This window comes from Oncorhynchus clarkii, chromosome 5 (assembly GCF_045791955.1).
Source record: "Oncorhynchus clarkii lewisi isolate Uvic-CL-2024 chromosome 5, UVic_Ocla_1.0, whole genome shotgun sequence".
Classification (NCBI taxonomy): Eukaryota; Metazoa; Chordata; class Actinopteri; order Salmoniformes; family Salmonidae; genus Oncorhynchus; species Oncorhynchus clarkii.
The window spans coordinates 46,347,207-46,373,372 of NC_092151.1; the positions used below are offsets into that span (position 1 = coordinate 46,347,207).

General features: G+C 42.0%; 1 protein-coding gene across 1 annotated transcript in view; it reads left to right on the forward strand.

Moving 5' to 3' along the window:
- The window catches only part of LOC139408928 (zinc finger protein 462-like), an 88,411-nt gene that overhangs the window by 37,859 nt on the left and 24,386 nt on the right, over nucleotides 1-26,166 (forward strand). The window contains exons 3-5 of the mRNA XM_071153395.1: nucleotides 1,550-6,861; nucleotides 7,146-7,283; nucleotides 19,490-19,893. Coding sequence (XP_071009496.1) covers nucleotides 1,550-6,861; nucleotides 7,146-7,283; nucleotides 19,490-19,893 — 5,854 coding nt within the window. The remainder of the gene's footprint in view (nucleotides 1-1,549; nucleotides 6,862-7,145; nucleotides 7,284-19,489; nucleotides 19,894-26,166) is intronic.

Below are 26,166 nucleotides of genomic sequence, written 5' to 3' on the forward strand. Positions count from 1 at the left end.
CCAATTCCATATTATGGCAAGAACAGCTCAAATACGCAAAGTGAAACGACAGTCCATCATTACTTTAAGACATGAAGGTCCGTCAACCATCAAGTGCTATGATGAAACTGGCTCTCATGAGGACCGCCACAGGAAAGAAAGACCCAGAGTTACCTCTGCTGCAGTTCATTAGAGTTATCTGCACCTCAAATAGCAGCCAAAATAAATGCTTCACAGAGTTCAAGTAACAGACACATCTCAACATCAACTGTTCAGAGGAGACTGAGTGAATCAGGTCTTCATGGTCAAATTGCTGCAAAGAAACGACTACTAAAGGACACCAATAAGAGGAAGAGACTTGATTGGGCCAAGAAACATGAGCAATGGGCATTAGACCAGTGGAAATGTGTCCTTTTGTTTGATGAGTCCAAAGATTTTTTAGTTCCAACCACTGTGTCTTTGTAAGACGCAGAGTATGTGAACGGATGATCTCCGCATGTGTGGTTCCCACCCTAAAGCATGGGGGAGGAGATGTGGTGGTGTGGGGGTGCTTTGCTGGTGACACTGTCTGTGAATTATTTAGAAATCAAGGCACACTTAACCAACATGGCTACCACCGCATTCTGCAGCGACACTCCATCCCATCTGGTTTGTGCTTCGTAGGACTATCATTTGATTTCAACAGGTCAATGACCCAACACACCTCCAGGTTGTTTAAGGGCTATTTGATCAAGAAGGAGGGTGATGGGGTGCTGCATAAGATGACCTATAAGATGACCTGGCACTATTATTCTGCAATGTGTAAAAATAAAGAAAATACTTGAATTAGTAGGTGTGTCCAAACCTTTGACTAGTACTGTAAGTTTCACACCCCTGAGTCAATACTTGGTAGTTTTTCAAGATGAAACAGAAAGGCACTAAGCACAGGCAAATCCTAGAGTAAAATCTGGTTCAGTCTGCTTTCCACCAAACACAGGGAGATTAATTCACATTTTAGCAGGACAATAACCTTAAACACAAGGCAAATCAACAATGGAGTTGCTTACCGAGAAGACAGTGAATGTTCCTGAGTGTCCGAGTCACAGTTTGGACTTAAATCTACCTCAAAATCTATGGCAAGACCTGAAAATGGTTGTCTAGCATTGATCAACAACCAATTTGACAAAGCTTGAAGAATTTTGAAAAGAATAATGTGCAAATGTTGTACAATTCAGGTGTGAAAGCTCTTGGAGACATACCCAGAAAGACTCACAGCTGTAATCTATGCCAAAGGTGCTTCAACAAATTATGAATTCTTATGTAAATGAGATATTTCTGTAAAATATTTCCAAAAACATGTTTTTACTTTGTCATTATGGGGTATTGTGTGTAGATGGATGAGGGGAAAAAATCTATTTAATCCATTTTGATTGAATTCAGGCTGTAACACAACAAAATATGGAATAAGTCTAGGGGTATGAATACGTTCTACTATTTACAGTATATTAACATTGATATTGCTATTTAAGGAAAGACTGTTTTATCATCAATTTTTTTCCTTTCTTTTCCATTGGCCACCCCTTTGAAACAGACTTTTCAAGTTCAAACCAAATGCCATACAGCAAGTCAGCAAACCATCCCAACAAAACTGCAAACCAGTTATTCCAGTGCAAAATCTGTGTCCGTTACTTCAGATCAAAATCTCTGTTGTCTGAACACACCAAGAAGGTACATGGAACCTCACTAAGTGGCGGGAACTCACCTGCCTCTCATACATCCAAACAGTCCAACTATAACATCGTTATCCATGACAGTCTTGGGAAAGTGTTCTCCTGCCAGTATTGTACATACAAGTCCCCACGCAAAGCCAGGATCCTGAAGCACCAGAAGATGTATCATAAAGGAAATCTGGACCCCCCAGAATCTCTGTCTGAGGCTGTTGATGATCCTGAGTCTTTATCGTCCGAGGAGCCCAGTGAGGAACTTTCAGAAGATGTGGTAGAGCGTGGTATCCTAGAGTCCATGGTTAAACCTCTGGGGAAGTCAAGGGGAAACCAAGCGCTTCGAAGAGAGTGGTGTGACAACATGATGAAAAAGCACCGCAACATGGTGAAAATGATCTCAACCATCCAGCCGGGTGGAGAAGGAGAAGGAAGCGCAGGCTCTTCTAAATCTGATTCCCCTTCCTCCCCCAGAAGCCCTCCTAACTCCAAAATGGTTTTCAAAGACCTGAGTGGTAATGAAGGCTCCTCTGTAGTCAACTCCTCAGTTTTCAAGCTCAACAAGCCTGCCTCTGGGATATCACCCTATCAGTATTCACAGATTCAATCGGTAGCGCCCAACAGCACGGGATCCTCCATTTTGTCTGACAGGTCCACCTTCGTCATGTCCGATGTTTCCAACTCTGCCATGGAGATGGATTTGAGCATGCTTGACGACTCCAGGAGCACCTCTGAGGAAGATGATGAGGAACTGGGTGATGAGGATGATCCCAATTACACCGACCCCTTGTCAACTGGGGATTCTGCCAAGCAGCTTCTGTCCGAAGAGGATAACAAGATGCTGGAGACTAAAGGGATACCATTCAGAAGGTACATGAACAGGTTCCAGTGTCCTTTCTGCTCTTTCCTCACCATGCATCGCAGAAGCATCTCCCGTCACATTGAGAACATACACCTATCTGGGAAGACGACGGTATACAAGTGTGATGAGTGCCCCTTTATCTGCACCAGCCCTCTCAAGTTAGGCACGCACAAGCAAAGTCACTCCTCAGACTGGGACACCATGGACCTGACCAGTGAAAGCCCAGGTCCTCAGAATAACGAGACACCAGAATCAGTGAACGGAGGAAACGTTGCTGCTTCCAAAGTCAATGGGAAAAAGCTAAGTAATGTGGGCAATGATCTAAACCAGCAAAATCCTCACCGCTGTACACTCTGTAGCTTCTCGACAACCACGCTGAAAGGGCTGCGAGTTCACCAGCAACACAAGCACTCCTACTGTGACGACATGCAAGCTGCCAGCTTGGAGGGCTCTACAAATGAGCAACAGGACTCGGAATTGGAAACATTCTCCAGTTCTCCGAGCCAGGTACAAAAAACACAGACTTCAATTCTAGGACTTGGATCCAAAAAGCACTTAACTGGGAAAACTGCAAGGAAGTCCATCAATGATCTACCTTTGGATCTGTCCCCAGTCAAGAAGAGAACTAGGATTGATGAAATTGCCAACAACCTTCAGAGCAAGATCAGTCAGCAACAGGAGGATCTGGTGATTAATCTGGAAGAAATTGATGATGAAGAGGAAGGAGAGCTCAACATGAATGAAGATGCAGGCAGAGACAAGGAAGAGAACAACGGTGAGATTAAAAATCATGGCTACGTTTACAACAAGCTTTACGAAGGCCGGGTGGGTAAAAGAAAAAGAACCCTCACGTCAAAGCTAAGAAACATTCCCATTGCAATGACACTCTCTGATGATGAGGACAAGGAGTCTATTGATCTTAAAGCGGATCTCCAAGACCAGAGCAGCCAAGACAGCCGGGACACTTCTTTCCAGGAGAACCTTGACTATACAGAGGACTCAGGGATGGCACGATTCTATTGCAAGCACTGTGACTACCATAACAAGTCAGCCCGCAGTGTGAGCACCCACTACCAGAGAATGCACCCCTACATTAAGTTTAGCTTTAGATACATTCTCGACCCTGAGGACCAAAGTGCCGTATTTCGTTGTCTGGAGTGCTTCATCGAATACACCAACTTCAACAACCTTCATGAGCATTACATGGATCACCACCCAGAAGCCAGCAATGTGCTGAACTTCAACCAGCCAGATTTGTTGTACATGTGCCGCTTTTGTTCGTACACAAGTCCAAACGTCAGAAGCTTGATGCCCCATTACCAAAGAATGCACCCTGAGGTGAAAATTAACAACGCTATGATCTTCTCGAGTTACGTGGTGGAACAGCAGCACAAGGGAGCAGAATCTCAAACGCTTAGAGAAATTTTAAATTCCGGCCCCAAGAGTTTCACATGTAGCTCCTCCACTTCCACACCCAAGTCCTCGTCCAGTCCTGTGCTCAAAAGTGTTGCAAAGACACAAGATTCAAGCTCTGAGACAGAGGCCCTGAAAGAGGTTGGTAATGTTGTGGTCTATGACTGTGACTTATGCTCCTTTGCTAGCCCTAACATGCACTCTGTATTGGTTCACTATCAGAAAAAGCACCCAGAGCAAAAGGCCTCATATTTCCGCATTCAGAAAACCATGAGAGTTATCACAGTCGATAGGCCACAGTCAGCAGGAAACTCTTCTTACAACATCAATATACCAACCCCTGCTAAGTCGCCAAGCGCCGCCATGCCATTTGGTACAGATGAAGAGATATACTACTGTAAACATTGTGTGTACAGCAACCGCTCTGTAGTGGGAGTTCTTGTCCATTATCAAAAGAGACATCCAGAAATAAAGGTGACTGCGAAATACATCAAGCACGCCGCTCCCACCTCTGGGTTGATGAAACTAATGGATGAGCTTCAGATTGCACCCCCAAAGCAGTTTCTCAAACAGTTCAACAACAATGGATTTGATGGGTCCAGCAATTCTCACGCTAGAGTTGTCACAGACAAAGGAGAAGCAGAGATGCTTTTCTTCTGTCAGCACTGTGACTACGGGAACCGCACTGTAAAAGGAGTGCTTATTCACTACCAGAAGAAGCACAGGGACGCAAAGTCCAATGCTGACCTTGTACGCCGGCACACTGCAGTGGTCCGCAGTCAAAGAGAGCGAGCGCAGATGGGCACTGCCGCCTCTGCCATAGCCCCTGCTGCTCCCACCGAGACCGAGGCATCCTCCGGATGTCTTCGCTCACTGAAGTGCAGGCACTGCTCTTATACATCTCCATATGTTTACGCATTGAAGAAGCACCTGAAGAAGGATCATCCTACTGTGAAAGCCACAGCCATGACCATTTTACACTGGGCGTACCAAGATGGCATCCTGGAGGCTGGTTATCACTGTGAGTGGTGCATCTACTCCCATGCGGAACCCAACGGGCTGCTAATGCATTACCAAAGACGCCACCCAGAGCACAATGTTGACTACACGTACATGGCAAGCAAGCTGTGGGCCGGGCCTGATACCACCACCTCCCAGCCAGGGGGGAACGCTGGGGACAGTAAGCACTACCAATGCAGAGATTGTGCTTTCGAGGCGTGCTCCATCTGGGATATTACCAACCACTACCAAGCTGTCCACCCCTGGGCTGTCAAAGGGGATGAGTCTGTATTATTGGACATAATCAAAGGTCCAAGATCCCAAGAGAAAGTCCACCCCTCAATGGCTAAAGGACCACCTTTCACTTTTCTTCCAACTGCTCACGATGAAGGACCATTGGATATCCCTACCTCACCCCAAGAGCACCAAAACCACCAATACCATCCCAGGCTCTCCCACACAAGCAACTCGATCTCCAACAACCCCTACCAGTGCACTGTATGTCTGTCTGAGTATAACAGCCTACATGGACTTCTGACACACTATGGCAAAAAACACCCAGGCATGAAAGTCAAGGCGGCTGACTTCGCACAAGAAGCTGATATAAATCCAAGTTCGGTTTACAAGTGCCGACACTGTCCATATGTGAATTCACGCATCCATGGAGTTCTTACTCATTACCAGAAGAGGCATCCGTTGGTGAAAGTCACCGCTGAGGACTTTGCGGATGACATCGAGCAGGTTAAAGATATAACTGAAGTGGATGACAAGTGCAAGACCCAAAGACAGGGTTATGGAGCATACAGATGCAAAATGTGTCCGTACACTCATGGAACATTGGAGAAACTGAAAATTCACTATGAAAAATATCACAATCAACCTGCTTCAGATATGTTCAAGCCTTCCCTCGTGCCATATTCCACTGTGAAAGATGAGGTGGTCGCTGAATGCAGTGCCACAAGTGTATCATCAGAGGTACAAGAGGTTAGCGAATTCAAACTTGCTCTCACCCAGTTCCCTATCAACAAAGGAGAGACCCATGCTGTGTTTAGGTGTCAGCTCTGCAAGTACTTCTGCTCAACCAGAAAAGGCATAGCTCGACACTACCGCATCAAGCACAACAACGTCAGAGCTCAACCGGAAGGCAAGAACAACGTCTTCAAGTGTGCTCTCTGTTCATACACCAATCCCATTCGCAAAGGCCTGGCGGCACATTACCAGAAACGTCATGACATTGATGCCTATTACACACATTGCCTGGCAGCCTCCAAGACTTTGACGGAGAAGCCCAGTAAAGTGGTGGTGCCCGTGGCATCGGAGGCTGAAGGGTCGGAGCTGAGCGAGGAGCTACGATTGGCCGTGGAGAGGAGGGAGTGTTCGCTCTGTGCGTTCCAGGCCTTCAGCAGGAAGAGCATAGTTTCACACTACATCAAACGCCATCCAGGAGTCTTCCCCAAGCGGCAACACACCAGCAAGCTCGGACGCTACTTCACTGTGCTCTATGCCAAAGAACCAGAACATGTTGAAGAGGTAACAGAAGTGGTGGAGGTTGAACCGAAGCCCGAGCCAGAGGGAGAGGTTGCCGAGTGGCTGCCTTTCAAGTGTTTAAAATGCTTCCAGCGATTCAGCACGGTGAAACTTCTCTCCATGCACTACAATGACCATCACAGTGGCAAGGACCACAAACAGGACTTTGTCATCCACCCCAGCCTCACGGAAGATGGGACGGAGACAGAGCTCTATCAGTGTTCCCACTGCGAGTTGAAGTTCCTGGGCCTTCCTCTCCTCAGCACTCACCTGATGAACCATAACGAGGAGTTCCAGAAGAGGGCGATGCGGCAAGAAAGGAGGAAACAGCTCCTTTGCAAGCAGAAGTCGTCCGAGCCACCGGAGACCAAGCCTGAGAAAGTGAGTAGAAGAGTTTACAAAAGGATGGTGATTTATCATCTCAGTAAAATACTAGATGTGGCCATTGTTTTGGACTAGAATGAGAATGAAAATGAGACAGTTATTATTCACAAACAGTATATGAATCATTTCCACTGTATTGGGCTAACATAGTAATGTTACACATAGTATTGATGTTTAAAGTTTTATCGTTAGAAATGAAATCAGTTATAGAGAATATCAGTGGAATGAGTGTAAGGCTGTTAGATTTACCACCTTTTCTTCCCTTTTTTCTTTTCTTTTAGCTGGTGAATAATGCTGACAAAGCACCGATCGGCTACAGGTGTAACTTCTGTGTGGAGGTCCACCCTACTCTCAGAGCCATCTGTAACCACCTGAGGAAACATGTCCAGTACGGGGAGGTCAAAGAGGGCCATGTCAAGGTAAGATCAAATAGCCAAGAGTTTGGTAACACACGGGGGTCATGCATGCTCTTACAATGCATTATAACCACATGATAATGCATTATACCTTCAGGATTTAACCGGTTAAGCGTAAACTCTGCAATTCTGGGGACTTACGTTATTATTTCATTGAATTGAGTTTGCCTCAGAAGACCCTGGGGTATCAGGTTACATATCCACAGCAACTGGAAGCTGGAACCTTATTGAGAGGTCTCTGAATAACTGAACATATTCACTCTTGCTACCTAAGGGTAGGTTTAACAGAGAATATTAAATGTAACCATACTTTATAAGTTATATATATCATCAATGATACTATTTAGCCCTATGGCTTTTGCAAAGTCATCAAGAGCTGTTTCAATTCAACCCAGGTTTTCACAGAAAATAGACAACACAAATAAGGTTTTGGCTTCAAGTTAATTATGAATATGTTGGATTAATTGAAAGAATGGAACTAAATCAAATGAAACTTTATTTGAAGTGCATTTAGAGTTTGATTGGATTAGAGTTAGTCCTTTTCTTTATCTTTGAGGTTTGGTTGAGATGAAGATGTGACTCCAACACATCAATTATTAAGTTGTAGACAAACTGGATGTTGAATTGTGTTTGGTTGTCTGTGCAACCAAATATCAACATTTGAAGGAGATTGGATAGTTCTGCTTGGATAGTTCCATCTGTGCCACTGACTTATTCTGGCTTGTATTCCAGTGTGTCAACAAATGAATAGTTTATATGTGGGATTTCTGTCCCCATCTCAAACAAAAATCTAAGTTAAGGAATAGGTCTGTGGAGATCTTTACAATTGCTATAATAATCTGTGCAGAATCTCGAACAGCACTGATCACTTGCGCTATCTACTTTAAATGTATTCTCAACTGCAATCCACGTCATTTGGTTGTGCTATTAGATGAAGCACGGGGATAACACATTCATCTGTTGTATAAATAAACAACATATCTGACATTGTATTCTCATTTGAACTTTTAAATAGTTTGTGTGACTACTAAACCAAAAATCAGACATTGTTTTTTCCATTGGAATGTGGATGTGGTTTTAGATGGTTAAAGGCATAGTGATAACATATTGGAAGTGTAAAACAATTTTGGCTGTCTTTTTGAGTGGGTGAGTATAGGTTGTAATCTCATTGATCAACATCTCAACCAAATATTACCCAATTATCCACATTGAAATGATGTTGTGTGCCCAGTCGGATCGTTCTACAACAAACACAAATGGTTTAGAAAACAAAACAAAAAAATATTTGTAGATGTGAAGAATGAATAAAAGCCGCGACCCAAAAATAAGGCTACTTTTCCCTAACCTCAAGTTTTATCATCATTTATTACAGTAGTATGGTAGCTAAAATCTTATAGGATGTCATTTGTAAAGTTGATTGTAAATATATGTAGATTATCCCAAAACATAATGTATGTCAAATCTGGAAACTATCATTTCGAAAACACAACATTTATTCTTTCAGTGAAATACGGAACCGTTCCGTATTTTATCTAACGGGTGGCATCCCTAAGTCTAAATTTTCCTGTTACATTGCACAACCTTCAATGTTATATCATAATTATGTACAATTCTGGAAAATTAATTACGGTCTTTGTTAGGAAGAAATTGTCTTCACACAGTTCGCAATGAGCCAGGTGGCCCGAATTGCTGCATATACCCTGACTGCTTGCACGGAACGCAAGAGAAGTGACACAATTTCCCTTAATTATAAGAAATTCATGCAGGCAATATTAACTAAATATGCAGGTTTACAAATATATACTTGTGTATTGATTTTAAAGAAAGGCATTGATGTTTATGGTTAGGTTTGGTGCAACGACAGTGCTAAATCATCAACAGTTTGGCGAAGTAGGCTGTGATTCGATAAGAAATTAACAGGCACCGCATCGATTATATGCAACGCAGGACACGCTAGATAAACTAGTAATATCAACCATGTGTAGTTAACTAGTGATTATGTTAAGATTGATGGTTTTTTATAAGATAAAAAAGTTAAGTTTAACAACTTACCTTGGCTTCTTGCTACCCTCGCGTAACAGGTAGTTTAGCAACTTACCTTGGCTTCTTGCTACCCTCGCACTCCACGAGGAGACTGCGTGGCAGGCTGACTACCTGTTACGGCGGGTGGTTAGAGCGTTGGACTAGTAACCGGAAGGTTGCAAAAACGAATCCCCAAGCTGACAAGGTAAACGTCTGTCCTTCTGCCCCTGAACAAGGCAGTTAACCCACCGTTCCTAGGCTTCATTGAAAATAAGAATGTGTTCTTAACTTACTTGCCTAGTTAAATAAAGGTGTAAAAAAAGATCGGCCAAATCGGTGTCAAAAAATACCGATTTCCGATTGTTATGAAAAGTTTAAATTGGCTCGGCCATTCCGATTAATCGGTCGACCTCTACTCCAGAAGGCGCATTTTCTTCTGTTGGAGCCATTCTTTTGTTGATTTACTTCTGTGATTTGGGTCGGTGTCCTGTTGCATCATCCAACTTCTGTTGAGCTTCAATTGGCGGACAGATAGCCTAACATTCTCCTGCAAAATGTCTTGATAAACTTGGGAATTCATTTTTCCGTCGATGACAGTAAGCTGTCAAGCCCTGAGGCAGCCAAGCAGCCCCAAACCATGATGCTCCCTCCACCATACTTTACAGTTGGGAGGAGGTTTTGCTGTTGGTGTGCTGTGCCTTTTTTCTCTCCACACATAGTGTTGTGTGTTCCTTGCTAACAACTCAACCGTAGTTTCATCTGTCCACAGAATATTTTTCCAGTAGCGCTGTGGAACATCCAGTTGCACTTTTGTAAACTTCAGACATGCAGCAATTATTTTTTTTGGGGACAGTAGTGGCTTCTTCCGTGGTGTCCTCCCATGAACACCATTCTTGTTTAGTGTTTTACCTATCGTAGACTCATCAACAGAGATGTTAGCATGTTCCAGAGATTGTAAGTGTTTAGCTAACACTCTAGGATTCTTCTTAACCTCATTGAGCATTCTGCGCAGTGCTCTTGCAGTCATATTTGCAGGACAGCCACTCCTAGGGAGAGTAGCAAAAGTGCTGAACTTTCTCCGTTTATAGACAATATGTCTTACTGATGAACATCAAGGCTTTTAGAGATACTTTTTAACCCTTTCCTGCTTCATGTAAGTCAACAATTCTTAATCTTAGGTCTTCTGAGATCTCTTTTGTCCGAGGCAAGGTTCACATTAGGCAATGCTTCTTGTGAATAGCAAACTCAAATTTTGTGTTTTTTTTTTTTTTTATAGGGCAAGGCAGCTCTAACCAAGATCTCCAATCTCATCTCATTGATTGGACTCAATTAGCTTTTGGAAAAGTCATTAGCCTAGGGGTTCATATACTTTTTCTGACCTACACTGTGAATTTTTTAATTATGTATTCAATATAGACAAGAAAAATGCAATAATTTGTGTGTTATTAGTTTAAGCACACTATGTTTGTCTATTGTTGTGCCTTGATGACCAATTTATGCAGAAATCTAGGTAATTCCAAAGGGTTCACATTCGATTTCTTGCCACTGTAAAAGTTCATGATTTATAAATTCCACTGTGTCCCCCAACTCTTTAGTTCAGAGTCCGACTTGACTTTTGACTCCTAGCCCTAAGAGACCCCACACTGCCGAAGTCTGTTTTTACGGATGGCAGGGTTCTGTTTCCATTTTTTTTTTTATTGCAACGGAGACCCCTGGGTAGACAGTCTGTCAACTTCCCCTGGAGAAAACAAGCGAGGTAGTCCCTCCTGACCGTTGCAGGCAGGCAAGGGGAAAAGAGGCCATAACATTGAGGGCAGCGGGTAACCGTTTCAACATTAGTATTCCGATGAGGTTGCCAGGGACTTGGCAAAGGGACGGCAGGCCTGAGGATTTAACGCCTCACCCAAGACAGAAGCCAAATTAAGGCCTTGTTGGTTTTGCAGACCAGGGCCAGGCCAGTCCAGGCAGTTGTACACTGAATACAGAAGATGGCATGTCAGGATATCTCAGGATAAAAAATAACGTGGAGGAAAAAAATTATAATAATGGCAATAGGAAAAAGAATAACTCACAATCTACAACAATCCTTTGTGGATTATTATACATGTAATATTTAGGATGCTTAATAAGTGTCAACAAACAACAAAATAAAGACAACAGTATTCCATTACTCAACAATATGAAAGCCTGCGGGTGGTTTAAACCTTCCAGACTTGGAAGTGTATCCCCTCACTACCCAGGGCTTTTACTTGAGTATATAGTTAATTGCACTAACGAAGAACAATGGGTACATATTGAAGATGATCATGCTCATCCCCAGAATCTGTTTATGTGTCTATTTTTCAAAGGATAAAGCTAAAAACATGAACAACTTCATAGTTAAGAACACTTTAACAATATAGAAGAAAATGTAACATATTCTACAAGAACCAATGTCACTCTCTAAAAACACAACCTGGATAACAAAAGGCGTAGAAACCATCATTTTACTTGGTAACTTGAAATACACGTATTTCCGTTCCAGAATTTAAAAAGTAATTTTGGACTGACCAACGTAGATCATTCCAAATACATATCACAAAAGTTACATATCACACCATTTCGATTTGAAATATGTTGATCATCAGAGCAACCCATGAGGGAATCTTATTTGAGTCAGAAAGGGATGTTCATATGATAGGTAAGATGTACAAAACCTTGCAGAGAAACTATCCAACTGACAATCTCTTAATAAAATAAACTACTTGACTTAAAAATAACTGATGTTGGCACAAGATGGAGGGAAAGTTGAAGCATAACTAATGAAATTACAGTTAATAAAAATGTACGCATAATCCAGTATAAACTAACGTATAGAATTTATTATACAAAAGACTAAATTTACACATTCTACAGTACAACGGTAGGGTCATATCTTAAGTCTAGAACTAACAATGATTCAATAATCTATGCTTTCTGGGAATGCTATAAAGTCCAAAAGTTATGCAAACTTACTTTTAATCCGTCTGTCTGCATATTTCAGAACACGGAATATAGGGGTGTAGTTAGATACCCAATGGGCTGGACGATTCCCTTCTCATCTTGAAAAAACGTCATCCGCCATCATTAATACAATGGAAAAATTGAATGATTTATTATTGAAATAGCGTGGGCGATTGAGAAAAAAAAAACAAATTGGCACAATTTGTCCATGTGGCAAACAATCAGTCCATGTGGCAAACAATGCAGGCACTAAGGATAGGGGTGTCTGTAAATTGTTGTTAGTATGTTTATTTTACCCCCCCCCCAAAAAAAAAGAGCGAGCGAGAGAAGCCATCTTCATACCAAAAACGCTGGAAATTTGCCCCCAACTAAAGCGAAAAACTCACGAGAAGCGGGTGAGCGGAGCAAGCAGAGCAAGGTGGATGGATGGAAAGGACTGGACAGGCAGAGCAGTGACTGTATGCAGGGCCGGATTAAGAAATCATAGGCCCTAAGGTTTTGAGTTAAAAATAGTTCAAAAGTAAGAAAAATATTAGCTAAATAAAAAAGGAGATAGTAACACATTTATTTATTTTTAAGAATGAGGCTATATACAAGGAGTACCAGTACCGACTCAATGTACATGGGTGTGAGGTAGTTGAGGTAATTAAGGTTGTACAGTATGTATATGTAGGTAGAGATATGAATGTTTTTCCTCATCAATCTACACACCATACCCCATAATGACAAAATGAAAATAGGTTTCTAGAAATGTTTGCAAATGTATATATATATTTTTAAAACAGAAATAAGTTATTTACATAAGTATTCAGACCCTTTGCTATGAGACCCAAAATTGAGCTCAGGTGTATCCTGTTTCCATTGATCATCCTTGAGATGTTTCTACAACCTGATTGGAGTCCACCTGTGGTAAATTCAATTCATTGAACATGATTTAGAAAGGCGCACACCCGTCTATATCCGCGCACATCTGTCTATATCTGTCGTTCTGCCCCTGAACAGGCAGTTAACCCACTGTTCCTAGGCCGTAATTGAAAATAAGAATTTGTTCTTAACTGAGTTGCCTAGTTAAATAAAGGTCAGATAAAATATAAGGTCCCACAGTTGACAGTGCATGTCAGAGCAAAAACTAAGCCAGGAATTTTCCATAGAGCTCCAAGACAGGATTGTGTTGAGACACAGATCTGGGGAAGGGCACCACATAATTTCTGCAGTATTGAAGGTCCCCAAGAACACAGTGGCATTCATCATTCTTAAATACAAGAAGTTTGAAACCACCAAGACACTTCCTAGAGCTGGCCGCCAAGCTGAGCAATCGGGGGAGAAGGGCCTTGGTCAGGGCCCTGATGGTCAAGAACCTGATGGTCACTCTGACAGAGCTCCAGAGTTATTCTGTGGAGATGGGAGAACCTTCCAGAAGGACAACCATCTCTGCAGCACTCCACCAATCAGGCCTTTATGGTGGCCAGAAGGAAGCCACTCCTCAGTAAAAGGCACATGACAGCCCGCTTGGAATTTGCCAAAGGGCACCTAAAGACTCTCAGACCATGAGAAACAAGATTCTCTGGTCTGATGAAACCAAGACTCAACTCTTTGGCCTGAATGCCAAGCATCAAATCTGGAGGGAACTGGCACCATCCCTACGGTGAAGCATGGTGGTGGCAGCATCATGCCTTAGGAATGCTTTTCAGCGGCAGGGACAGGGATACTAGTCAGGATTGAGGAAAAGATGAACGGAGCAAAGTATAGAGAAATTCTTGATGAAAACCTGCTCCAGAGCGCTAATGAGCAATTTCCAAATGCCTGAAGGTGCCCAGTTCATCTATACAAACATTAGTACACAAGTATAAACACCATGGGACCACGCAGCCGTCATACCGCCCAGGAAGGAGAAGGGTTCTGTCTACTTGAGATGAACGTACTTTGGTGCGAAAAGTGCACATCAATCCCAGAACAACAGCAAAGGACCTTGTGAAGATGCTGGAGGAAACAGGTACAAAAGTATCTACATCCACAGTAAAACGAGTCCTATATCGACATAACCTGGAAGGCCGCTCAGCAAGGAAGAAGTCACTGCTCCAAAACTGCCATACAAAAACCAGACTACGGTTTGCAACTGCACATGGGGACAAAGATCGTACTTTTTGGAGAAATGTCCTCTGATCTGATGAAACCAAAATAGAACTGTTTGGCCATAATGACAATTGTTATGTTTGGAGGAAAAAGGGGAGGCTTGCAAGCCGAAGAACACCATCCCAACCGTGAAGCACAAGGGTGGCAGCATCATGTTGTGGGGGTGTTTTCCTGCAGGAGGGACTGGTGCACTTCACAAAATAGATGGCATCATGAGGTAGGAAAATTATGTGGATATATTGAAGCAACATCTCAAGACATCACTCAGGAAGTTGAAGCTTGGTCGCAAATGGGTCTTCCAAATGGACAATAACCTCAAGCATACTTCCAAAATTGTGGAAAAATGGCATAAGGACAACAAAGTCAAGGTATTGGAGTGGCCATCACAAAGCCCTGACCTCAATCCCATAGAAAACTTGTGGGCAGAACTGAAAAAACGTGTGTGAGCAAGGAGTCCTACAAACCTGACTCAGTTACACCAACTCTGTCATTTAGTAATGGGCCAAAATTCACCCAACTTATTGTGGGAAGCTTGTGGAAGGCTACCCGAAACGTTTGACCCAAGTTAAACAATTGAAAGGCAATGCTACCAAATACTAATTGAGTGTATGTAAACTTCTGACCCACTGGGAATGTAATGAAATAAATAAAAGCTAAAATAAATCTTTCTCTCTACTAATATTCTGACATTTGACATTCTTCAAATAAAGTGGTGATCCTAACTGACCTAAAATAGGTCATTTTTACTTGGATTAAATGTCAGGAATTGTGATAAACTGAGTTTAAATGTATTTGGCTAAGGTGTATGTAAACTTCCAACTTCAACTGTATGTATTGCAGGCTATAGTAGGCTTCTAAATAAACTTTCCAGTGACACACTGACTTACCGGTTATGGCCGATGCGCTCGTCATATAACAATGAATTGTTATATTGCTTCTACAGACAGATTAGTCTTCTCTTTTCCTTTCCGAATTGTACATTCTCCCCAAAATTGTATTCTGAAGTTTGCTATAGGCAAAATTACAGCTGCAACTAACTATAGAAATATAATCCATAGATGGCAGTACACAGTCAAGTCAGGACTGGGATCCATTATTAGTTTTTCCATGATTTTAACAGTCAAATCGCCTGAGTAAGAGGTTCTAAAAACCCTTCTATGGATTATGCTACATGTCTATGGCCACAAAGCAACAAGCTGTTCTATATTTGGCAAGCATGCTGCCTAGGGCTGTGGCGGTAATTACATTTTGCCAGACGGTTATTGTCATGCAAAAGTGTGCCGGTCTCACTGTAATTGACCGTTAATTAACATAAACACGTTTAGCGTCTCCTTGCATACAAGCCACTGATGCGCACCTTTGGAACATCTACGTTTTTAAAAATGTTTTAAGTAGAATAAATCAGTTTAATACACACCATCACAATAAATCCATTTATTTTAGGCAGGTCTAAAGAAACATTATGATACGAAGACATTTTGTTTCAGAAGAACGGAATATGGGATGGCCTACTGTATGTTATCTGGCTATGCGCCATGCCATTGGCTGTATATCACAGATCCCTCCGGAACTTTCATTACGCACACCTATTCCCACTGATTAGTACTTGTATAAGTGTGACCTTTGGTTTCCATTGGGCTATCCATTATTGTTACTTTGTCTGTTGGTGTGTGTGAGTACCTGTGCTGTGTGTTTAGGCTTTCCTGCCATTGTGGATTGCGCAGATGATTACTGGTCTCGTCCCAGGTGTTAATCATTGTGCACGTGTGTTATTTATTTGAGGTATTCCTCGCTCTTTTGTTTTGGGTTTCTACCCTGTGTTTTGCTAGGTGTTTGCTTGGTCTTTGTGCCCATGCCTTTACACGGCACACTGTAATTTGGGCTTCATTTTGGTTTTTTTTGTGCATTCCTGCGCCTTTCTCCCAAATCTCTTCATACCAACGTGACACTGTAGGATTGTTCATTCTTTTTTTCTTTCATCTTTATTTAACCAGGTAGGCTAGTTGAGAGCATGTTCTCATTTGCAACTGCGACCTGGCCAAGATAAAGCAAAGCAGCTCGACACATACAACAACACAGAGTTACACATGGAGTAAGCAAACATACAGTCAATAACACAATAGAAAAGGTCTGTATACAGTATGTGCAAATGATGTAGGATAAGGATAAGGATAAGGCAATAAATAGGCCATGGTGGCGACGTAATTACAATTTAGCAATTAAACACTGGAATGGTAGATGTGCAGAAGATTAATGTGCAAGTAGAGATACTTGGGTGCAAAGGAGCAAGATAAATAAATAAATACAGTATGAGGATGAGGTAGTTGGATGGACTATTTACAGATGGGCTTTGTACAGGTGCAGTGATCTGTGAGCTGCTCTGACAGCTGGTGCTTAAAGCTAGTGAGTGAGATATGAGTCTCCAGCTTCAGTGATTTTTGCAGTTCGTTCCAGTCATTGGCAGCAGAGAACTGGAAGGAAAGGCGGCCAAAGGAAGAATTGGCTTTGGGGGTGACCAGTGAGATATATAACTGCTAGAGTGCGTGCTACGGGTGGGTGCTGCTATGGTGACCAGTGAGCTGAGATAAGGATAAGATCATTTAGAAGAGAAGATATGCTTATAAGTCCCATGCCATTATTTTATATTATATGATTTTATAGTAAGAAGAATATAAATGATCTTAGCTGAATAAAATATATGTTTCCCATTTGGAGCGAGTGCACATATGAAGTGGCTATTTTGAGCTTAAAAGTGTTCATTTGAAAAAGGTCCTATATGCTAGATTTAGAGTTATTTGCAACTTTAGTTGTGAATGAAACAATCCTTAGAATGTCTTAGAAATCAAAACATCTATGGGCTGCATGATACAACTATAGGCTGTTGATGATTTGAGAAAGTAGCAAAAAAAAGCTTCCACTCTGTTCTTTGCCTCAGGCTGCACACTCTCAACAAGTGATCATATTTTCACTATTCTCAATTGAATCTAGTCTTTTTTAAGATGTGAAATTTGTTTCCAAAAGACATGTCATCCATATGCACTCAAATAGTGAATGGATGCCACTTTCCACTGGTTCCTTTTTCAGGCTACTCCGTTTATTTCACTACATTAATCCACCACTGCCCGACAGGTGATATTCTGCCCAAACTCTGTATGCCACGGGCTCTCCAACCCTGTTCTCGCATTTACCCAGTGCTTAATTTGGGAAACCTAGTGAAATCTGTTCGGGAACATCGATAGTAGCATGTATTCACAACAAAACATATATCATTAAATTGTTGACAGCCACTCTCTCAGCACGCTGGAGAAAGGGATGAAGGAGAGAGAGGATATGGAAACGCACAGGGGTGAGATATTCTGTAGCTAACGGTAATGTGTCAGCCTTTTAATTGGGATTTTTTTTTTTAAGTCCCTATTACTGGGCTATTCAATATCAAATACAAAATAACTACAATTGTAGGCTTAGACGCCCTGCATAGTCAGTGAACCCACAGCATCGCCTAGGCCTGTACATTCTCTCCCAGACTCATGAATAGAACGTTTTGGATCATAGCATAAGGTAACCAGCCCAGTCAGTGTGCATAGTAATACAGTCCACATTCAAAGGCGATTTACTAGAATTTGTTTAATTTTGGAGGTAGGCTAGACCAATTATGTACCAAAGAGATCTTAAATCAGTTTTTCTTTTTTCGAATGGTTTTTCTGCACAATCATTATAACGGTACAATCATTATTTTAATTCAGGTTTTCTCTAAAATGCACATGGGTGTTTTGAATTGATCATTAGAAAGTCCATTTCATTGTGTTAGGCTTTGAAACAACATCCACAATGACCATGTTTTCCACATGCTGAACTTCTTTCTTCAAATTGATCAATCACAGTGAGGTGAATTATAAAAACACATACTGTTTCGATGATAAGTGTTTGATGGGATTTTCTCTAGCATTTGCATTGATGTCAGAGTGGTTAGAAGGACAACAGAGCCCTGGAGTACCAGGCCATTAGCGACCTGATGGTCGTTAGCGAGTTGGGTCCTACCAACACATGTCCAGGCTGCATAAAAGGAGATTACCGTGACTCAACAATCACTGGAAATTTTACTCCAGTCATGACTCAAGACTGCCAGTGTGGCGGTAATACGTTCACCGCAACAGCCCTAATGCTGCCCAAATTGCAGCCTTAAATAATGCAAAAACAAAGTGTTGGAGAAGAAAGTAAAAGTGCAATATTTGCCATGTAAGAAAGCCAACGTTTAAGTTCCTTGCTCAGAACATGAGAACATATGAAAGCTGGTGGTTCCTTTTAACATGAGTCTTCAATATTCCCAGGTCAGAAGTTTTAGGTTGTAGTTATTATAGGAATTCTAGGACTATTTCTCTCTATACCATTTGTATTTCATATACCTTTGACTATTGGATGTTCTTATAGGCACTTTAGTATTGCCAGTGTAACAGTATAGCTTCCGTCCCCCTCCTCGCCCCTACCTGGTCTCAAACCAGGAACACAACGACAACAACCACCCTCAAAGCAGCGTTACCCATGCAGGGCAAGGGAAACAACCACTCCAAGGCTCAGAGCGAGCGAGTGGCGTTTGAAACGCTATTAGCCCGCGCTAACTAGCCAGCCATTTCACTTCGGTTACACCAGCCTCATCTCGGGAGTTGATAGGCTTGAAGTCATAAACAGCGCAATGCTTGACGCACAAGGAAGAGCTGCTGGCAAAACGCACGAAAGTGCTGTTTGAATGAATGTTTCCGCGCCTGCTTCTGCCTACCACCGCTCAGTCAGATACTTAGATACTTGTATGCTTGTATGCTCAGTCAGATTATGTATGACACGCTAAATAATATCTAGTAATATCATCAACTATGTGTAGTTAACTAAAAAAAATACCAAATACCAGTGTCCAAAAATACCGATTTCCGATTGTTATGAAAACTTGAAATCGGCCCTAATTAATCGGCCATTCCGATTAATTGGTCGACCTCTAGTCTGGATGTCATGTTACCTGCCAGAGCATATTTGTGAAATGGAAATTGAGAGTAAATATTTATCTTATAATGTTTCAACAGCAAGAAGTCGCAGATGTGCCGTTGTCCACCATCCCGGCTGAGAGCAGCCTCACTAACGGGGAGGTGGAAGAGGTGACCAACAACTCTGTCATGGAGTCAGTCCCCAAGGACCTGACGATGGTGGCCGTTGCGATGTGCCCGGTGGTCGCCGGGGCTGCTGTTGCCATGGAGACGGCAGAGATGGCAGTTGGGATGTCACCGGTGGTTGGGGCGGCGGTGTTGCCCGCTGACCAGGTGAAGGAGAGGCTGACGGGGGGACACCCGTGTGCCCAGTGCGACCGTGTCTTCATGTCCATGCAGGGGCTGAGGTCCCACGAGAGGAGCCACTCAGCCATGGCCATGTTCACCAGAGAGGACAAGTACAGCTGCCAGTACTGCCAGTTCGTCTCCCCCTTCAGACACAAGTAAGAGGGCATAATATAAACTTAAAGTGGAACTGACAGTGTTTTAACTACTTTGCAAATGTGAAACAAACAAACAATCATATTATCAGTCAAAAATATAAAATGCCTAGTTTATGCTACAAAACCAACTTTATAAGAGATTTTACAAATAGGTTCTATTTGACTCAAAATTCTATGACGTACAGTGTTGGCAGAATAGATAGATGCAGTTCAATGCATAATTAATATAATTCACCAGTACATTTCTTGGTAGTCCAAAAAATATTGCTATCAGGTTGTAAATCACAGCTGGCCTGGTACATTTTTTGCTGCCTCCACTCATTCGGGACACACTGTTTCAATTTCAACGACTCAATATTTTGAGAAAAAAACGGATTACTGTAACTAAGGCTGGGAATGCCAATTCAATCAAACTAGCAAGGGCAATGATCACAAGTCAGTCATAACTTGGCTAATTGGCTAGCGTAAGTGTCAAACACAAGGCCTGCGGGCCGAATAGGACACACAAGCAAGTGAACAGTTGAGTTCTACTCTATGAAATTACAGGTTGATGCATTTGCATCATTGAATTCAACTTCAATTGCTTTGCTTTTGTTTGTCCCGTTTACAGCAAGCAGTGGAGGGAAAGTGTACAGACACGTGAATCGTGTTGCTAGCTAGCTATGCTGAACTTATGCACAGTTAGCATATCTCTTAGTTGCCAGTCAATGTATTTGGCAGGCAGGCAGGAAAGTTCCCATTCAGTTGTCAAAATGTGGGTTAGTCCAGGCAGAAGGAAGTGCAGGCTACTAACGTTACTCCCCATCGTTTAACAGTGCAATTTTGACGGCCAACTAGCTGAAAAAGTTTGAGGGGGTTTATCTAGTGTTCCCTCGTTAGATTTTATCTCATCTCTCTCTGGCTAGCATTAGTTGTTGATCTTGTTTTTGTTGATGTGCATAGACAACTGAGGGAGGGAGCATACTTTTTTCATGGTTGTTTGATCAATAGGTCTGTGAAGTTCCCAAATGTAAGATGACTACCATTCTACACTACATGGCCAAAAGTCATGGCATTCAAATTAGTAGATTCATCTACTTCAGCCACACCCGTTGCTGACAGGTGTATAAAATCGAGCACACAGACATGCAATCTCCATAGACAAACATTGGCTGTAGAATGGCCTATCTAAAGAGCTCAGTGACTTTCAACGTCATATAATGACACCTTTCCAACAATTCTTCAAATTTCTGCTGTGCTAGATTTACCTCGGTCAAATGTAAGTGCTGTTATTGTGAAGTGGAAAAGTATAGGAGCAACAACGGCTCAGCCTCAATGTGGTAGGCCTCACAAGCTCACAGAACGGGACTGCCGAGTGCTGTAGCGTGTAAAAATTGTCCTCGATTGCAACACTCACTACCGAGTTCCCAACTGCCTCTGGAAGCATCATCAGCACAAGAGCTGTTAGTCGGGAGCTTCATTAAATGGGTTTCCATGGCCAAGCAGCTGCACACAAGCCTAAGATCACCATGCGCAATGCAAAGTTTTAAACCCTTCAAAATATATTTTATATTTGAGTTTCTTCAAATTAGCACACTCTTGGCATTGTCTCAACCAGCTTCACCTGGTATGCTTTTCCAGCAGTCTTGAAGGAGTTCCCACAATATACTGAGCACTTTTTGGCTGCTTTTCCTTCACTCAACTCAAAACTGTGTTGAGGTTGGGTGATTATGGAGGCCAGGCCATCTGATGCAGCACTCCATCACTCTTCTTCTTGGTCAAATAGCCCTTACACAGCCTGGAGGTGTGTTGGGTCATTGTCCTGTTGAAAAACGAATGATAGTCCAACTGGGATGGCGTATTGCTGCAGAATGCTGTGGTAGCCATGCTGGTTAAGTGTGCCTTGAATTCAAAATAAATCATCAACCGTGTCACCAGCAAAGCACCATCACACCTCCGTGCTTCACAGTGGGAACCACACATGCAGAGATCATCCGTTCACCTACTCTGTGTTTCACAAAGACACGGCGGTTGGATCCAAAAATCAAACATTTGGACTCGTCAGACCAAATGACAGATTTCCACTGGTCTAATGTCCATTGCTCATGTTTCTTGGCTCAACCAGGTCTCTTATTCTTATTGGTGTCCTTTAATAGTGGTTTCTTCGCGGCAATTCAACCATGAAGGTCTGATTCACGCAGTCTCCTCTGAACAGTTGATGTTTTGATGTGTCTGTTACTTGAACTCTGTGAAGCATTTATTTGGGCTGCAATTTCTGGGGCTGGTAACTCTAATGAACTTATCCTCTGCAGCAGAAGTAACTGCTTCTTCCTTTCCTGTGGCGGTCCTCATGAGAACCAGTAGTTTCATCATAGCGCTTGATGGTTTTTGCGACTGCACTTGAAGAAACTTGTTTTAAAGTAATGATGGACTGTCGTTTCTTTTTGCTTCTTTGAACTGTTCTTGCCATAATATTGACTTTGTATTTTACCAAATAGGGATATCTTCTGTATACCACCTTTACCTTGTCACAACACAACTGATTGGAAGGAAAGTAATTCCACAAATTAACTTTTAACAATGCACACCTGTTAATTGAAATGCATTCCAGGTGAATACCTCATGAAGCTGGTTGAGAGAATGCCAAGAGTGTGCAAAGCTGGCAAAAGGTGGCTACTTTAAATAATCTCAAATAAAACATTTGTTATGATTTTGTTTAAAAGGTTTTGGGTTACTACATGATTCCATATGTGTTATTTCATAGTTTTGATGTCGTCACTATTATTCTACAATGTAGAAGATAGGAAAAATAAAGAAAAACCCTGGAACGAGTAGGTGTGTCCAAATTTTTGACTGGTACTGTATATAAATATATATATTTTTTGTAAATACATTTTCGGGATGGAAAAACGTTATCACTGTAAACTTAACTGACTAAAAGATATTAAAGATATTAAATATGTAGAAAAGACAATGGACCTATATATTTTCTTATAATATAATCTTTGAGAACTAACATTCACCAAAATAAAATCTAAAATTCCCAAAACAATGAATTTAGCAGTATTGATGTTGTTATTAAATTTGAGCAAAAGAACACAGCGTTAACACATGGCAAAATGCTTATAACTGCACAATTTTCTCTCAGCTCCATGGCAGAATATGTGGAATCACAGGAAATGAGCTTTAAAACTACTACATTTTTTCTTAACTCCATGGAGATATTGGTAGAATTCCAGGAATAAATATTAAAACATTTCTCTACACCTCAAGATGGGGGCCTCTAAAATGTTATCTAAAATCCAGCCCATTGCTATGCACTCTGCCATGCCCCATGCCATGCCTAAGCCCACCTAAGCTTGTAACGCCAGGCTAGTGGGTTTGTTTCCCGGGACCATCCATACGTACAATTTATGGTCGCATGACTGTAAGTTGCTTTGGATAAAATATTCTGCTAAATGGCATATATTATGTTACACTGAGTGGACAGAACATTTGGAACACCTGCTCTTTCCATAACAGACTAACCAGGTGAATCCAGGTGAAAGCTATGATCCCTTATTGATGTCAGCTGTTAAATCCACTTCAATCAGTGTAGATAAACGGAAGGAGATGAACGGAAGATTTTTAAGCCTTGAGACATGGATTGTGTATGTTGACATTCCGGGGGTGAATAGGTAAGAAAAAATATGTAAGTGCCTTTGAATGGGGTGTGGTAGTAGGTGCCAGGCACACCTGTTTGAGTGTGTCAAGAACTACAATTCTGCTGGGTTTTTCACCCTCAACAGTTCCTTGTGTGTATAAAGAATCGTCCACCACCAAAAGGACATCCAGCCAGTGGTCAAAAACGGGCCATTGATGAAAGAAGACAAAGGAGGCTGACACGAATTGTGCAGAGCAACAGACTGACTACGGTTAGTCAACTGACAGTCCAGTACACCATTGATGCCCAAAGACATAAAATAACTTGTCGTACCTTGACACAATGTGGTATTTCAGTTCCACTTCTTTCAGCATCAAAACAAGAGACCTCGGTTGCCGTGGGCTAAGGAACGAAAACACTGTGAACACTTGAGAATTGGAAAAACATTCCCTGGTCTGATGAATCCTGGTTCCTGCGGTTTCTCGCTGATGGGAGGACTTAGGGTATGGAGAAAACCACACGGGTACATGCATCCATCAGCGTTTCAACTTTGCACACTGGTGGTGGTGGTGTGATTGTGTTGAGGCTGTTTTCATGGCACACATTGGACCCCTTAATAAAAGTGGAGCACTGTTTGAATGTCACAGGATATCTGAACATCATTACCAATCAGGTGCAGCCCTTCACGGCAGCAGTGCAAATAGATTTCTTTCAGCCGGATAATGCCCCATGCCCCAAGGCTAGGTTTGTCCAGAAATGGTTCCACAAACATGTCAGCGAATTCATCTTACTGCAGTGGCCTGCCCAGTCACCAAATCTCAATCCAATTGAGCATCTGTGGGATGACCTGGGTTATTCGGAGGGATCCACTATCAGCCAATTTGACTGTGGGAAAATGTGTGGGACAATGGCACAGCATCCCTGTGGAACTCTTTCGACACCTTGTAGAGTCCATGCTCCAACAAATTGGGGCTGTTCTCAGGACAAAGGGGGGTGCAACTCAGTATTAGGTTGCTAATGTTTTGTACACTTAGTGTATACAGTTGAAGTCAGAAGTTTACATATACTTAGGTTGGAGTCATTAAAACTTGTTTTTCAACCATTCCACAAATTTCTTGTTAACAAACTATAGTTTTGGCGTTTAGGACATCTACTTTGTGCATGACACAAGTAATTATTCCAACAATTGTTTAATGACAGATTATTTCACTTATATTTCAGTGTATCACAATTCCAGTGCATCAGAAGTTTACATACACTAAGCTGACTGTGCCTTTAAACAGCTTGGAACATTTAGGAAAATAAGGTCATGGCTTTAGAAGCTTGTGATAGGCTAATTGACATCATTTGAGTCAATTGGAGGTGTAACTGTGGATCTATTTCAAGGCCTACCTTCAAACTCAGTGCGTCTTTGCTTGACATCATGGGGAAATCAGCCAAGACCTCAAAAAAGAAATTGTAGACCTCCACAAGTGTGGTTCATCCTTGGGAGCAATTTCCAAACAGCTAAAGGTACCACGTTCATCTGTACAAACAATAGTACGCAAGTATAAACACCACGCAGCCGTGATACCGCTCAGGAAGGAGACACGTTCTGTCTCCTAGAGATGAACGTACTTGTGCGAAAAGTGCAAATCAATCCCAGAACAACAGCAAAGGACCTTGTGAAGATGCTGGAGAGAACAGGTACAAAAGTATGGCAGCATCATGTTGTGGGGGGGCTTTGCTGCAGGAGGGACTGGTGCACTTCACAAAATAGATGGCATCATGAGGTAGGAAAATTATGTGGATGTATTGAAGCAATATCTCAAGACATCAGTCAGGAAGTCAAAGCTTGGTCGCAAATGGGTCTTCCAAATGGACAATGACCCCAAGCATACTTCCAAAGTTGTGGCAAAATGGCTTAAGGACAACAAAGTCAAGGTATTCGAGTTGCCATCACAAAGCCCTGACCTCAATCCTATAGAACATTTGTGGGCAGAACTGAAAAGCATGTGTGAGCAAGGAGGCCTACAAACCTGACTCAGTTACACCAGCTCTGTCAGGAGGAACGGGCCAAAATTCACCCAACTTATTGTGGGAAGCTTGTGGAAGGCTACCCGAAACGCATGTCCCAAGTTAAACAATTTAAAGGCAATGCTACCAAATACTAATTGAGTGTATGTAAACTTCTGACCCACTGGGAATGTGATGAAAATAATAAAAGCTGAAATAAATCTTTCTCTCTACTATCATTCTGACATTTCACATTCTTAAAATAAAGTGGTGATCCTAACTGACCTAAGACTGGGAGTTTTTACTAGGATTAAATGTCAGGAATTGTGAAAAACTGAGTTTAAATGTATTTGGATAAGGTGTATGTAAACTTCTGACTTCAAGTGTACGTCTCGTGTCTGAGCCTTTGAATTGCAACTCCACTTTGACTTTATACTGACGTTTTGCCTGTTTGATTACCTTACGGAGGGAATAACTACACTGTTTGTATTCGGCCATATCTCAGTCACCTTGCCATATCTCAGTCACGTGCGTTCGAGCTTTCAGTTTTGCTCGAATATTGCCATCTATCCACGGTTCCTGGTTAGGGTAGGTTTTTATTGTCACAGTCGGTACAACATCTCCTATACACTTCTCGATAAACTCAGTCACCGTAT